This window comes from Phocoena phocoena, chromosome 13 (assembly GCF_963924675.1).
Source record: "Phocoena phocoena chromosome 13, mPhoPho1.1, whole genome shotgun sequence".
Taxonomy (NCBI): domain Eukaryota; kingdom Metazoa; phylum Chordata; class Mammalia; order Artiodactyla; family Phocoenidae; genus Phocoena; species Phocoena phocoena.
This window is the reverse complement of record NC_089231.1, coordinates 64,654,022-64,668,499: the sequence shown is the minus strand read 5'-3', so window position 1 is coordinate 64,668,499 and position 14,478 is coordinate 64,654,022. Positions and strand designations below refer to the sequence as shown.

The 14,478-nt window shown below is 44.2% G+C and overlaps 1 protein-coding gene across 2 annotated transcripts in view; it reads left to right on the top strand.

The window, feature by feature from the left end:
* The first annotated feature begins 725 nt into the window (after positions 1-725).
* MAPK1 (mitogen-activated protein kinase 1) overlaps positions 726-14,478 on the top strand; it is a 93,496-nt gene continuing 79,743 nt past the window's right edge. The window contains exon 1 of one of the 2 annotated variants that reach the window (XM_065890583.1): positions 726-1,009. In XM_065890583.1, the coding sequence (XP_065746655.1) occupies positions 891-1,009 (119 nt within the window). In that variant the 5' untranslated portion in view covers positions 726-890. The remainder of the gene's footprint in view (positions 1,010-14,478) is intronic. The other variant, XM_065890584.1, reaches the window with a different exon arrangement.

The window sequence follows — 14,478 nt, the reverse complement described above, 5'->3', positions numbered from 1 at the left end:
ATCTGTACCAATCTGAGTCTCAGTCTCTGAATCTCAATGTTTTTCTCAGTGTCTCAGCCCCGTACTCCCGAACCCCTTACTGATCTTTATATTTCATCATAGCACTTATCACAACTCGAGTCTCCCTCCCTCCCTTCCTCCCATCCACCCATCGATCCACATCTCCTTCTGCTGGAATGTAACTCGTGGCAGAGTGGACGCACAGGATCAGGGTAACTTGTTGAACGAGCCTCTGTCTGATCAGCGGGTCCCGTCCTGGCCTCTCGTCTCGGCCTCCACCTCTAGGTTTCACACTTTCTCAGGATGCAAATGTCTTTCTCGGTCTCGGTCACCCTTCCGGTTTCTGTCCGTGTGTAGAGGCCTCTAAGTCCGTGTGGGCCGCGGACTCGCACAGGCATGGCCGGGGCGCGCGTCAAGGTATGGCGGAGGTTTCCTTCCTAGGCCCCGCAGGCCCACTGGTTCAGCCTCCGCGTCCCCTGCGCCTGGGGGTCCGCCTCCCGCGAGTGCACGTGACCGCGCCCCGCAGAGCCGCCGCAGTGCCCCGCCCCGAGCGCGCTGCTTCCGCCGGCCTCGCAGCCCCGCCCCCGTGCGCGGGGAGCCAATCCGCGCGCACGTCTCCCGGCCCCGCCCGACGCCCTCATCGGCGCGCGCCCCTCCCTCCGCCTGCCGGCCCGCCCGTCAGTCAGTCCGGCAGGCAGTCGGTGCGAGTGGCTGGCTGCTCCTCGGTTCTCCCGAGCGGCGACCTCCCTCTTCCCTCCCGGCCAGCGGCGGCGGCGGCTGCAGCGGCGGCGGCGCGGTCCCCCGGGAGGCGCGGCGTGGGCCGAGCGGCGGCCGCGGAGCGTCGAGCCCAGCGCGGCGGCTGCGGCGGCTGCGGCGGCCCGGCGGCCAACATGGCGGCGGCGGCGGCGGCGGGCGCGGGCCCCGAGATGGTCCGCGGGCAGGTGTTCGACGTGGGGCCGCGCTACACCAACCTCTCTTACATCGGCGAGGGCGCCTACGGCATGGTGTGGTGAGTGTCCGCGCCCCGCAGCTCGGCCGCCCCCGCCTGGGCCTGGCGGACGCAGCCGCGGTCTCGCCCGGGCCTCGGCCCGGCCCCGGCCCCCGACCACGGCCCCCACCTGGGCTGCGCCGTCGTCCGCGAGCTGGGGGCCTCGGGCCGGGTCGGGCCGTCGGGCCTGGGCGTTGCTCCTCGCTGGGCCCGAGGGGCGGAGGCTGGGGCCGGGACCCCGGGACCGGCAGCGAGGCGCCCCCGCCCCCAGTGTGCGCGCAGCGCGGCCTCGAATTCCTTCGGATGCTCGTCGCGGCGTGTGTGCACAGCTCCGAAATAATCATATGATTTTCCTTCCCTCGCCTGCGTTTTCCGCGAACGGCTTTCGTTAAGTGCCTTCCGTGGTGCCAGGCGGGCTCTCCTACGCAGGCTTTCTAAAAGGCGTTAGGGGCACCAGTGTTCGTTGTGGAATATTTCAATCTTGAAGTCTTCAAAGGGTTTTTAATACCGTACTGCTAGCGTTTCAGGAAGGATAAGCCAGTATTGCGCTTTTAGTTTATTAAGGAGTCATTTGGAGTTGGGCCTAATTTGACTTGTTTTTCTTTTGCCCCGCGTGGGCTCTCTTACCAGCATAAAGGCATCCAAACGTTTTAGCACAATTACTGTGAACTTTCCCTGTTAATGCTTTAGTGGTCAGTATGTGTGTATCCTTAATGGAGTTCTTGCAGAATCACATTCAGGCGCTCTCGTCTCGATCCAGCTCACCGAAATGTTTGTGGAATCGGGGTGACAGTCTTGTTTTTCATTAGAACCACCTAGCTGTCGTGTTTTGTGCTGGTGAAGACCTGTGCAAGTGTAGACTCCCTTACACCGAAATTTTCTCGTGAGTGTGTCTTTTCTGTTGAACGAAGGAAGCGAACTAATATTTATTGAACACTTCGTGGCAGGTACTGTGCTAGGTCCATTATATCATTTGAACAAACAGCTGGAGGGAGGGGAACGCGGTGATGTCTTTCAGATGAGAAAGTATTTCGAGGTGAAACCAGTTCCTAAGGTCGTACAACTAAAGAGGCATGCTTGAGATTGTGGACTGAGATCCTGTTTCAGTTGCTGCAGCTCGTTTCATTACACCCCACTTTCCTTAAATAGTGTTATTAATCATATTAGAATTTTAGGATGTTTTACTCTTAGCATTTCTATTTCAGAAATGTATTCAAATTTGAATGATCATAATTTTAGAAATACCATAGAGGGCATGTTTTGCCAAGTGTTAGTTAAAATTATTTTTTAAAAAAGACTTTAATTGAATCTTGAATATTTTCATACTCTTCAGGAGCAAAATGTTTCACGGTGCACAACTGTGAAAATTAACATGAACTCAGAGGCTTAGGAGCCAAAAGAGAAATTAAATTAGGTCAGGCCTAAAAGAAATAAGGTCCTAGAATGTAACGGAGAGAAAGAACTGCCCGCAGCATCACTTCTGTTGCACCTGCTGGTAAGTATCCCAGTAAACATGTCTCTTTATGAGAGGTTCAGAATTGCCCATCACATCCTTCAGCGCTTTAAAATATGTACTAAAAAAAACTAGTTTTATGACATTTCAGTTGAAAGTTTTTTTTATTTCTTTTTAATCTGAAGCTGATTTAGATAATTTTCTGGTAATTTTCTGTCACTGCTGTAGGCTTATTTGACCTTCTCGGTCTCTGTCAGGTGAAATATCAAGTCCTCTTACTGTGATGTTCTTTTCTTAAGTAAGATCCAAGTACAAATATTATTGGGATTAGAGTCTGGGTCCAAATTATAACTTTTTATCTTCAGGCTGATGATATTTATTTAATATAAGAATTTAATCTACGTCGTATGCTATTAGCATTTAGTAAATATTGGTTAACAATGCTGAGTTTATGGAGGATTTCTTGATTGAAATGTTAATATTTGAATAGTGACATTTTAAAAAAATTAATGCTTCCAGGATTTAAGGATTTTCAGGAAAAGAGGTTTTTCTTTAATTTCCTGAATCAGTTCATTAGGAATTTGTCTTTTTCTTGCAGAGTCCTTTCCTAATCATCAAGTGGAGGATATAAAGATGAAAAGTGGAGTTTGAATTGGGTCTTTAGGAGTGAGTGTGATTTTGATAGAAAGATAATAGGTGAAAGTGACAGTTTGAGCTGTGGAATCTAATCCTGGAAAAGTATTTAGGTGACAAACTTGTAGAGGACTCTAAAGGCAAAACTGAATTTGGTTGTATATTTATTTGTGCAGTGGAGATGCATGAATGTTTTTGAAAAGAGGCAGGCACATGGTCAGTTTTGGAATTTGGGGGGAGGATAGACCAACACTGGTGGAAATGACAGGAAAAAAAAGCAGGTGGGGAATCACCTAGGCTGTTGTAACCTTCTAGAGGTGAAGTAATATAGTGGGCGTGGAAAATAGCAGATGGAGATGAGAGCCCTTATAAAGATAGAATCAATAACAGGGGCTCTTGTCAGAATAGTGGTGGACTTCTAATCATGGCAAGTGTGGGATGAAGCAGAGGCTGATGAGTGAGGTCTTAATGGGTAAGAGGTGAGAGAGGTGGGATTTGGATTTGAGAGGGATTTCCAGGCTTGATGATGTGGCATGGACATGGCTGTTAATTCCAAGGCTTCTAGTGTGGGAGCCTGGGAGGATGGTGGTGCTGTTATGAGAGAAGGAATATAGACAGAGGAGGTTTGCTGAGGAGAAATAGTGAGTTCTGGTTTGGACTTGTTAAGTTTGTGATGCCTTTAGGCCATTTAAGCTATATCCAGAAGGCATCTTGAAAATAAGAGGGAAGTAAAATCTGGAGATGAAAATTTGTGTAAGTGATAGTCTTGGGTGGAGGAGCACAGATTCTTTTTTTTTTAATTAATTAATTTTTGGCTGTGTTGGGTCTTTGTTGCTGCATGCAGGCTTTCTGTAGTTGCAGCGAGCTGGGGCTACTGTTCGTTGCGGTGCACGGGCTTCTCGTTGCAGTGGCTTCTCTTGCTGCGGAGCACGGGCTCTAGGCACACTGGCTTGAGTAGTTGCGGTGCATGGGCTTAGTTGCTCCGTGGCATGTGGAATTTTCCCGGACCAGGGATCAAACCCGTGTCCCCTGCATTGGCAGGCGGATTCTTAACCACTGTGCCACCAGGGAAGTCCAGAGGACAGATTCGTATTTGAGGTCATTGGTTAGGTGAAATTGCATGCATATGTTCTGTATGTTTACCTTTTTAGTGAAACAATCCACAACATTCATTAGATTTTCAAAGGGTCCATTATCCCAGAAAGGTTAAGAACCAGTGAGACAGAAGAGAAAGACCAAAGAGGTAGCTCTGACAAACAAGTGTCTTTAATAGATGAGCAGAGGAAGAGGAAGCTCTGGACTGGTGAGATGTAGAAGAATCAGGGAAAAAAAAAAAAAGTATGAAAGAGGAGAAATTGAAGCTCTTTGCTTGGTCATCTAATTAAGATAAGTATTTTGGATAAGTTCAGTTTGAAACACTTTTTAAAATGTGACTGAGAGGTCGTGGGGTCATCTCCATAGAGACACTAATTGAAGCCTTGAGAGTGGACAAGATGAGAAAAATGTGAGAGCTGAGCCAAAGGAATGCCTGACTTTAGGTGTCAATAGAGGGCAAGTTACAGAAGAGGACGGAGGAAATGTGGTCGGAGACCAGAGAACCAGAGTTCACACTATCAAAGGAGCCAAGGGAGGTCGTGGTCATTAGGGATTGGTTTAAATACTGTAGAGAGCACCGTGCAGCTGGAAGAGCAGCTGTTAGATTTGTTAACTTTCAGCTCTCCTAACAGATGGGCTCTCTTCTCTTCTCTGCCATCCTGTGTGTGGTTGAGTTTGCTCCTCACCATGCCTTCTCACAAGACTTCAGGATCAAGCGATTCTTGGCCAAGAAACAAAAGCAGAATCATCCCATTCACCAATGGATTCCAGTGAAAACTGGTAATAAAATCAGATACAACTCCAAGAGAAGACATTGGAGAAGAACCAAGCTGGGTCTATAAGGAACCTTGCATATGAGGTGGCACACATATTTATGCTGCATCTTATCATGTCACTCTGAGAACATCACTACTGTCTGAACAGCTGGATGTGTTTTATTGCGAAAATGATTTTTCTCTTTGTGTGTTTGTGCACTAGTGCTTTGGCTCAGTAATAAATATGTGAGACCTTAAAAAAAAAAACCAAAAACCAGATGGTTCCTACTAAAATTTCATTGTGATCACATTCCTGATGGTATAATATCCTGTCCTGTGAAGTTTTTTTGTTGTTACGGCAGACTAATAGAACTTTTGTTACGTTTTGTTTTTTAAACATACATACATTAATTAATTAACATACATTAACTAATCCTCACATTGTCAAGGTGGTTACTTTAAGTAAGTGGGAATTTGAGACACAGAAGGGTTAACTTGCCCATGGACACCCAGCTCGCAAGTGATAGAGTGTCCTAATCTGGTTCCTGAGTGATACTCAACCAAAGACCCAAGTTGAGAAAATACATATTTTCAGTAACAGAAAATATCTCTTGTCTGCTTTTTGCTTGTGTCATGTTTTATTTTTTTTTAATTAAAAAAATTTTTTTTAATTTATTTTTTGGCTGCCTTGGGTCTTCGTTGCTGCACGCGGGGGCTACTCTTTGTTGCAGTGTGCAGGCTTCTCATTACAGTGGCTTCTCTTGTTGCGGAGCACGGGCCCTAGGCGCGTGGGCTTCAGTAGTTGTGGCTCACGGGCTCTCCAGAGTGCATACTCAGTAGTTGTGGAGCACGGGCTTAGTTGCTCTGCAGCATGTGGGATCTTCCTGGACTAGGGCTCGAACCCATGTCCACTGCATTGACAGGCAGATTCTTAACCACTGTGCCACCAGGGAAGCCCTGTGTCACGTTTTAGCTTTTTTTGTTGTTTTTGTTTTTTACATTTTAGCCTTTTAAAAAACCTTTCAGGGCTTCCCTGGTGGCACAGTGGTTGAGAGTCCACCTGCCGATGCAGGGGACACGGGTTCGTGCCCCGGTCTGGGAGGATCCCACGTGCCGCGGAGTGGCTGGGCCCGTGAGCCATGGCCGATGGGCCTGCGCATCTGGAGCCTGTGCTCCGCAATGGGAGAGGCCACAGCAGTGAGAGGCCCACGTACCGCCAAAAAACCAAAAACCTTTCATACGAGGTTATTCACTCAGAAAACTTTAACTGAGCACTTCTTATATGCTAGGATGCACATGGTCCCAGCCTTTTAGCACCCCTTAGTCCAGATAGTGGGATGGAGTTGGGCAGTAATGCAAAGAATGTACCAGTGTCATACAGAAGGGACGTGTGCAGTATTGTGAGGAAAAAAGAAGGCCTGAGTGACAGGGGACTGTCTTTGTATGGCTTCACAAACTTTTGAGCTGGATGTTGATATGTGACTGGGAGTTTGCCTTGAGAAGTGCATTCTAGGTAGAGGAAGACGTACATGCAAAGGCACAGAAGTATGAAAACAGCACATCAGGTCAGGAAAACCAGGAGTTGTTTGGGAAGCTAGGAGTATGGGTTGAGTGCCTTCGGAAGAAAGCTGGAGTTGAGACAGTTGGGATGGGCCCGGCCAGATTCTGAAGGACATTGTTTACTGAGTTTAGACTTGATTTTTTAGGTGAAAGTCATTAGAGGATGTCCTTTTTCTGCCAGTTCCTCATCACATTTTGTGTTCCCTTCCTTGTCTCTCTTATGCTCTCTACCTGCTTGTGCTTATTTTCTCTTCTTTCTTCTTATCTAGGGGTATTCAGTGGGTGTGATTTTTACCCCCTCTCCAGTGGCATTTTGAAATGTATGTGGGTTAGGTTTTGTTTTTTGGTTGTTAAATTGATTGGGGAGTGTTATTGGCCTTCGGTGTGTGTATGGTCAAGGCAGATGTGCTGAACAAACTGCACCTCACGGTGTAGTCCTGCACTGGAGGACCATCCTCCTCCAGTGGCCAGCAGTATTTCCCTCCAACCCATCCCCAAGAAACACTGGGCCCTGTTCAAGTCCTGTCTTCCTCTAAGGTTCATCTCCTCTGTAAACTTGTGCTTATTACTCTCTGCTGTAGTGCTCCCTCCTGCCCTCCCTGGAACTCTGCTGGGTATTTGTACCACCTGTTTGAAAGGCAGGGCCAGCAGTAGTACATATCATCTATAAAGGCTCGAGACCTGGAAACGCATCGGGATTCAGATTCATAGTTTTGCTTGTTAACTGTTAATTTAACTTTTAATAAAACATGTCTCTTCTATGCTTTTTGGAGCTCAAAGATGTGAGGAGACCAGCTTAGATGAGCAACAGAATATCCAGAGTTTCTGAACGGTTTTGAGTGCAGGTAAAACTCAAAATTAAATTTATATTAACAACAGCCTGGTGGTTAGCTCTAAATGATAGGCCATTCCCATGAATTTAATGGGAATGCTCTCAGTTCTCAAGTATTTATAAAAAGAGTCTCATGAAAAGCATCCAAGTTGAGTTTTCCCAGGAATCATCTATAATTTATTCCTCATCTCACATTAACATATCTACTAAGTAAAAAACAACTGATTCCCCAACAAACATCTAGAGCTACCTCACCATCATGCATCCAGCCTGTTCTACCTGCCCACCTGCCTAACCCTGAAATGCTTTTTCTCCCTGTTTGCTTCTCTTGGGGCTCCCATACATTGGAAAGTCAACAGGATAGCCATTCTCCAAGATTTCTCTCAGATGCTGAGTCTTAGGGCAGGCTCTGGGTTCTGAACCCAGCCACAGCTAGTAGGAGCTGGGAAGTGGAGTGTATGTATGGGTGGGGTCTGCATGGGATATGCCATGACCAACTGACTAACATTAGTTGATCTTGAGCAACTTCCTCTCCCTTTTTTTAAATTAATTTATGGCTTCGTTGGGTCTTTGTTGCTGCACGCAAGCTTTCTCTAGTTGTGGTGAGCGGGGGCTACTCTTCGTTGTGGTGTGTGGGCTTCTCATTGTGGTGGCTTCTCTTGTTGCAGAGCACGGGCTCTAGGAGCACAGTCTTAAGTAGTTGTGGCGCGCAGGCTCAGTAGTTGTGGCTCGTGGTCTCTAGAGTGCAGGCTTAGTAGTTGTGACGCAAAGGCTTAGTTGTTCCGCGATATGTGGGATCTTCCTGGACCAGGGATCCAGCCTGTGTCCCTTGCATTGGCAGGTGGATTCTTTTTTTCTTTTTTTTCTTTTTTCTTTTTTTTTTTTTTGCGGTATGCAGGCCTCTCACTACTGTGACCTCTCCCATTGCGGAGCACAGGCTCAGTGGCCATGGCTCACGGGCCCAGCCGCTCCGCGGCATGTGGGATCTTCCCGGACCGGGGCACAAACCCATGTCCTCTGCATCGGCAGGCGGACTCTCAACCACTGCGCCACCAGGGAAGCCCCTGGCAGGTGGATTCTTAACCACTACACCACCAGGGAAGTCTCCTCTCCCATTCTTTGATTTAACAGAGCATCTCCTGTGCCTGCCCTGGTCCATGTTCCTGCCCTCCCTCAGGAATGTTGCAGTGCATTGTTGGAGACAGACTGATAAGGAAATAAATTACTGTGTTGTGTGGTAAAAACACTGTTCTGAGATCATTCTGGACAGAGCAGCTAACTCCACTTGGGCTTCCCAGTTACTAATTAAATCAACAAATAGTGTATGTATACACCAGGCACGCACTAGTTGTTTCACTACATTGGTAAATGTAGCCCTCAGGGAGCTCATGGTCTATGGGTGCCTGGCTGAATGGGAGTGGCTTGAAGAGAGGATTAGAAAGGTTTGGTCAGGCCTTGGCTTTAGGTTCCTTCTAAGGAGTTTCCTTTTGGGAATTCCCTGGCAGTCCAGTGGTTAGGACTCCACGCTTCCATTATAGGGGACATGGGTTCGATCCCTGGTCAGGGAACTAAGATCCCACAACCCGCATGGTGTGGCCTAAATAGATAAATAAATAGTTTCCTTTTACTTCTTTTTTTTATAGTACTTATCATAGACATGTCTAAGATACTTTTTTCAGTTTATTGATAAATCATTTAAGCCCAGAATTAAAGCCTTGAGGAAAATTATTTTCTGTACTATAAAGTTAAAGAACTTTCTAATACTGTTGTTCCAGAGTAATAGTTTACCTCGAGTGATTAGGTTATTCCCGTGTGTTTGGCTAAGAGAGAGTTTTTAACTGAGTGGCTGGAAGGAATGTTCTTTGTTTTTCTTTTTTTTTAAATAAATTTATTTATTTTTGGCTGCATTGGATCTTCATTGCTCCACGTGGGCTTTCTCTAGTTGTGGTGAACCCCATGGGGCTACTCTTTGTTGTGGTGCGTTGGCTTCTCGTTGCGGTGGCTTCTCTTGTTGCGGAGCACAGGCTCTAGGCACATGGGCTTCAGTAGTTGTGGCACGTGGGCTCAGTAGTTGTTGCTCGCGGGCTCTAGGGCACAGGCTCAGTAGCTGTGGCGCATGGGCTTAGTTGCTCCGTGGCATGTGGGATCTTACTGGACCAGGGCTCGAACCCGTGTCCCCTGCATTGGCAGGCGGATTCTTAACCACTGCGCCACCAGGGAAGTCCTTAGACCAAATGTTAATGTTGCCACATTGTCATTGGGAATATTGGGAACACTGTCATTGGGGAATGTATAGTGAAAAATGTAGAGTTTCAGAGATAGGGAAATTCTTAAATAGAACTGATTAAAAGTAATTCTGGGGAAAAAGTAAGTACAGTCTTATTTATAGAACAAATAGTTTTAGCTGCATAGCTAAGGAAAATAAGCAAAACCATTACATTTCTCCAATTAATACCTAAATTGCCACTGATCACAGGTCAGGCTTGCAAAGTAGAGAGTAAAACCTACAGAATGTACCTTGGTCACAAGGATTTATCTTGAGTCAGTAGCTAAGTTCAGGGTACTGTTACTTATTGCTTCAGTAGATATGTAAAAATGTTTAGTTTGGGGCTTATTTGAGATTTCCTTCCATTTTCAGTGTATCAGTGCTGAACCCATCCTCAAACTTGTATTTCCCTCATTACATCATCTTTTCTGTTTCATGGTTGAAAGAGCTACTTTTTTTTTTTTAAAGGATCAATATAATCCTTTCCCATGAGTTAATTTTTACCTCAGGACTATATAGACATATAAAAATATTTGATGTTATGTTTCAGACCAGTGAGAAACCATTTGATAGGAATGCTAAGTAATCCATTATCTATTACCATTTCCAGGTATGTTCATTGAGCCATTCTACCTGTTGTGTGTTTTGCTGTTTTCAAGCATCCTTTCAGGACAACTCTGATCCCTTAATTCAAGTGATGGTAAAAGTGGTATTCCTTAAGAGTGTTGTAAATTATTTCTTTAGTCCAAAGAGCTGGAAAGAAAAGACTTTTTTTTTTTTTTTCGTGGTACGCGGGCCCCTCACTGTTGTGGCCTCTCCTGTTGCGGAGCTCCGGACATGCAGGCTCAGCGGCCATGGCTCCCGGGCCTAGCCGCTCCATGGCATGTGGGATCTTCCCGGACCAGGGCACGAACCCGTGTCCCCTGCATTGGCAGGCGGACTCTAAACCACTGTGCCACCAGGGAAGACCAAAAAGACATTTTTGATTCTTTGTCCACTCTGACATAACTGTTGGAAAGAGCCATTTGTTTCCTGCCACAGAGAAAGTATAAGACAGAAATTAGTCATAAGAGGGCTAAAGTTTTATAGAAACTTTAGGAATGCTTCTGGATACCCCAGCAGGCAGAATGTAGCATTCAAGAACTGGTAGATGTTTATCTAGCATCCTAGAATGTAGTGCTTAACTATAAAAATGTAAATTGGAAAATATTTTGGCCTTATGTGGTTTTTGGCTTTAGCAGGAAAGCCTCTAGTGTTTCCCTATTAAGATGCTGGTATTAGGCTGAGGTGTATTTTATTTATTATATTTACAGAAATATCCATCACTTCTATTTTGTTTTTGTTTTTTGTTTTTTTTTTTTTTTTTTGTGGTACGCGGGCCTCTCACTTTTGTGGCCTCTCCCGTTGCGGAGCACAGGCTCCTGATGCGCAGGCTCAGCGGCCATGGCTCATGGGCCCAGCCGCTCCGCGGCATGTGGGATCTTCCTGGACTGAGGCATGAACCCGTGTCCCCTGTATTGGCAGGCGGACTCTCAACCACTGTGCCACCAGGGAAGCCCTATTTTGTTTTTTTTTAACATAAATAAGTGAATTTTCTCAAATGTCTTTTCTGCCTTAATGGAGGTGATCATATGGTTTTTCTCTCTTTAGCATTGAGGATCATACTAATGGATTTCCTTATACTGAATCTTCCTTGCGTTCTTAGAGTAAATCTTAGTTGGTTATGTTGTATTTTTCTTTTGAATTTTATTTTATTTATATTTTATACAGCAGGTTCTTATTAGTTGTGTATTTTATACATATTAGTGTATATCTGTCAATTCCAGTCTCCCAATTCATCCCACAACCACCACCACCCCCTCACCACTTTCCCCCTTGGTGTCTATGTGTTTGCTCTCTACATCTGTGTCTCTGTTTCTGCCCTGCAGACTGGTTCATCTGTACCATTTTTCTAGGTTCCACATGTATGCGTTAATATACGATATTTGTTTTTGTCTTTCTGACTTACTTAACTGTGTGACAGTCTCTGGATCCATCCGCATCACTACAAATGACCCAATTTCGTCCCTTTTTTATGGCTGAGTAATATTCCATTGTATATATGTGCCACATCTTCTTTATCCATTCATCTGTCGATGGGCATTTAAGTTGTTTCCATCACATGGCTATTGTAAATAGTGCTGCAGTGAACATTGGGGTGCATGTTTTTGAATTAAGGTTTTTTTGAATTATGGTTTTCTCTGGGTATATGCCCAATAGTGGGATTGCTGGGTCATATGGTAATTCTATTTTTAGTTTTTTAAGGAACCTCTGTACTGTTCTCCATAGTGGCTGTATCAATTTACATTCCCACCAGCAGTGCTAGAGGGTTCCCTTTTTTCCATACCGTCTCCAGCATTTGTTGTTTGTAGATTTTCTGATGATGCCCATTCTAACTGGTGTGAGGTGATACACCTCATTGTAGTTTTGATTGGCATTTCACTAATCAGTGATGTTGAGCAGCTTTTCATGTGCTTCTTGGCCATCTGTATGTCTTCTTTGGAGAAATGTCTATTTAGGTCTTCTGCCTTTTTTTTTTTTTTTTTTGCGGTACGCGGGCCTCTCACTGTTGTGGCCTCTCTGGTTGCGGAGCCCAGGCTCCGGACACGCAGGCTCAGCAGCCATGGCTCACGGGCCCAGCTGCTCCACGGCATGTGGGATCGTCCCAGACGGGGGCATGAACCCGTGTCCCCTGCATCGGCAGGCGGACTCTCCACCACTGCACCACCAGGGAAGCCCCCTTCTGCCAATTTTTTGATTGGGTTTTTTGTTTTTTTTAATATTGAGCTCCATGAACTGTTTATATATTTTGTAGATTAATCCTTTGTCCATTGATTGCTTGCAAATATTACCTCCCATTCTGAGAGTTGTCTTTTCGTCTTGTTTGTAGTTTCCTTTGCTTTGCAAAAGCTTTTAAGTTTCATTAGGTCCAATTTGTTTATTTGGGGTTTTATTTCCATCACTCTAGGAGGTGGATCAAAAACGATCTTGCTGCTGTGATTTATGTCAAAGAGTGTTCTTCCCTATGTTTTCCCCTAAGAGTTTTATAGTGTCTGGTCTTACATTTAGGTCTCTAATCCATTTTGAGTTTATTTTTGTGTACGGTGTTAGGGAGTGTTCTAATTTCATTCTTTTACATGTAGCTCTCCAGTTTTCCCAGCACCACTTATTGAAGAGACTGTCTTTTCTCCATTGCATATCCTTGCCTCCTTTGTCATAGATTAGTTGACCAGAGGTGTGTGGGTTTATCTCTGGGCTTTCTATCCTGTTCCATTGATCCATATTTTTGTTTTTGTCCAGTACCATACTGTCTTGATTACTGTAGCTTTGTAATATAGTCTGAAGTCAGGGTCCTCCAGGTCCGTTTTTTCCCCTCAAGACTGCTTTGGCTATTCGGGGTCTTTTGTGTTTGCCATACAAATTTTAAAGGCTTTAAGTTCTGTAAAAAATGCCGCTGGTAATTTGATCAGGATTGCACTGAATCTGTAGATTGCTTTGAGTAGTATAGTCATCTTCACAATATTGATTCTTCCAATCCAAGAACATGGTATATCTCCCCATCTGTTTGTCATCTTTGATTTCTTTTTTTTTTTTTTTTTTTTTTAAATCTTTGATTTCTTTCAACAGTGTTTTATAGTTTTCTGAGTACAGGTCTTTTATTTCCGTGGGTAGGTTTATTCCTAGGTATTTTATTTGGTTTGTTGCAATGGTGAATGCAATTGTTTCCTTAATTTCTCTTTCTGATCTTTTGTTGTTAGTGTATAGGAATGCAAGAGATTTGTGTGCATTAGTTTTGTATTCGCCAGCTTTACCAAATTCATTGATTAGCTCTAGTAGTTTTCTGGTGGCATCTTTAGGATCTTATGATGCTTTGTATTTGTGCAGCATCCATTATAACTTCTCCTTTTTTATTTCTGATTTTATTGATTTGAGTCCTCTCTTTTTCTTGATGAGTCTGGCTAGTGGTTTATCAATTTTGTTTATCGTCTCAAAGAACCAGCTTTTAGTTTTATTGATCTTTGCTATTGTTTTCTTCATTTCTGTTCCATTTATTTCTGCTCTGATCTTTATGATTTCTTTCCTTCTACTAATTTTGGGTTTTGTTTGTTCTCCCTTCTCTAATTCCTTTAGGTGTAAGGTTAGATTATTTTTTTGAGATTTTTCTTGTTTCTTGAGGTAGGCTTGTATTGCTGTAAATCTCCCTCTTAGAACTGCTTTTTCTGCATCCCATAGGTTTTGGATCGTTGTGTTTTCATTGTCATTTGTCTCTAGGTATTTTTTGATTTCCTCTTTGATTTCTTCAGTGATCTCTTGGTTATTTAGTAACGTATTGTTTAGCCTCCATGTGTTTGAGTTTTTTACCTTTTTTACCCTGTAATTGATTTCTAACCTTCCAGCATTGTGGTTGGAAAAGATGCTTGATATGATTTCAGTTTTCTTAAATTTACCGAGGGCTGATTTGTGATCCAAGATATGATCTATCCTGGAGAATGTTCTGTGTGCACTTGAGAAGAAAATGTAATCTGTTTTTGGATGGAATGTCCTATAAATATCAATTAAATCTATCTGGTCTGTTGTGTCATTTGAAGCTTGTGTTTCCGTATTAATTTTCTGTCTGGATGATTTGTCCATTGGTGTAAGTGAGGTGTTAAAGTCCTGCATTATTATTGTGTTACTGTCGATTTTCTGTTTTATAGCTCTTAGCAGTTGCCATATGTATTGAGGTGTTTCTGTGTTGGGTGCATATATATTTATAATTGCTATATCTTCTTGGATTGACCCCTTGATCATTATGTAGTGTCCCACCTTGTGTCTTGTAACGTTCTTTATTTTAAAGTCTATTTTACTGATATGAGT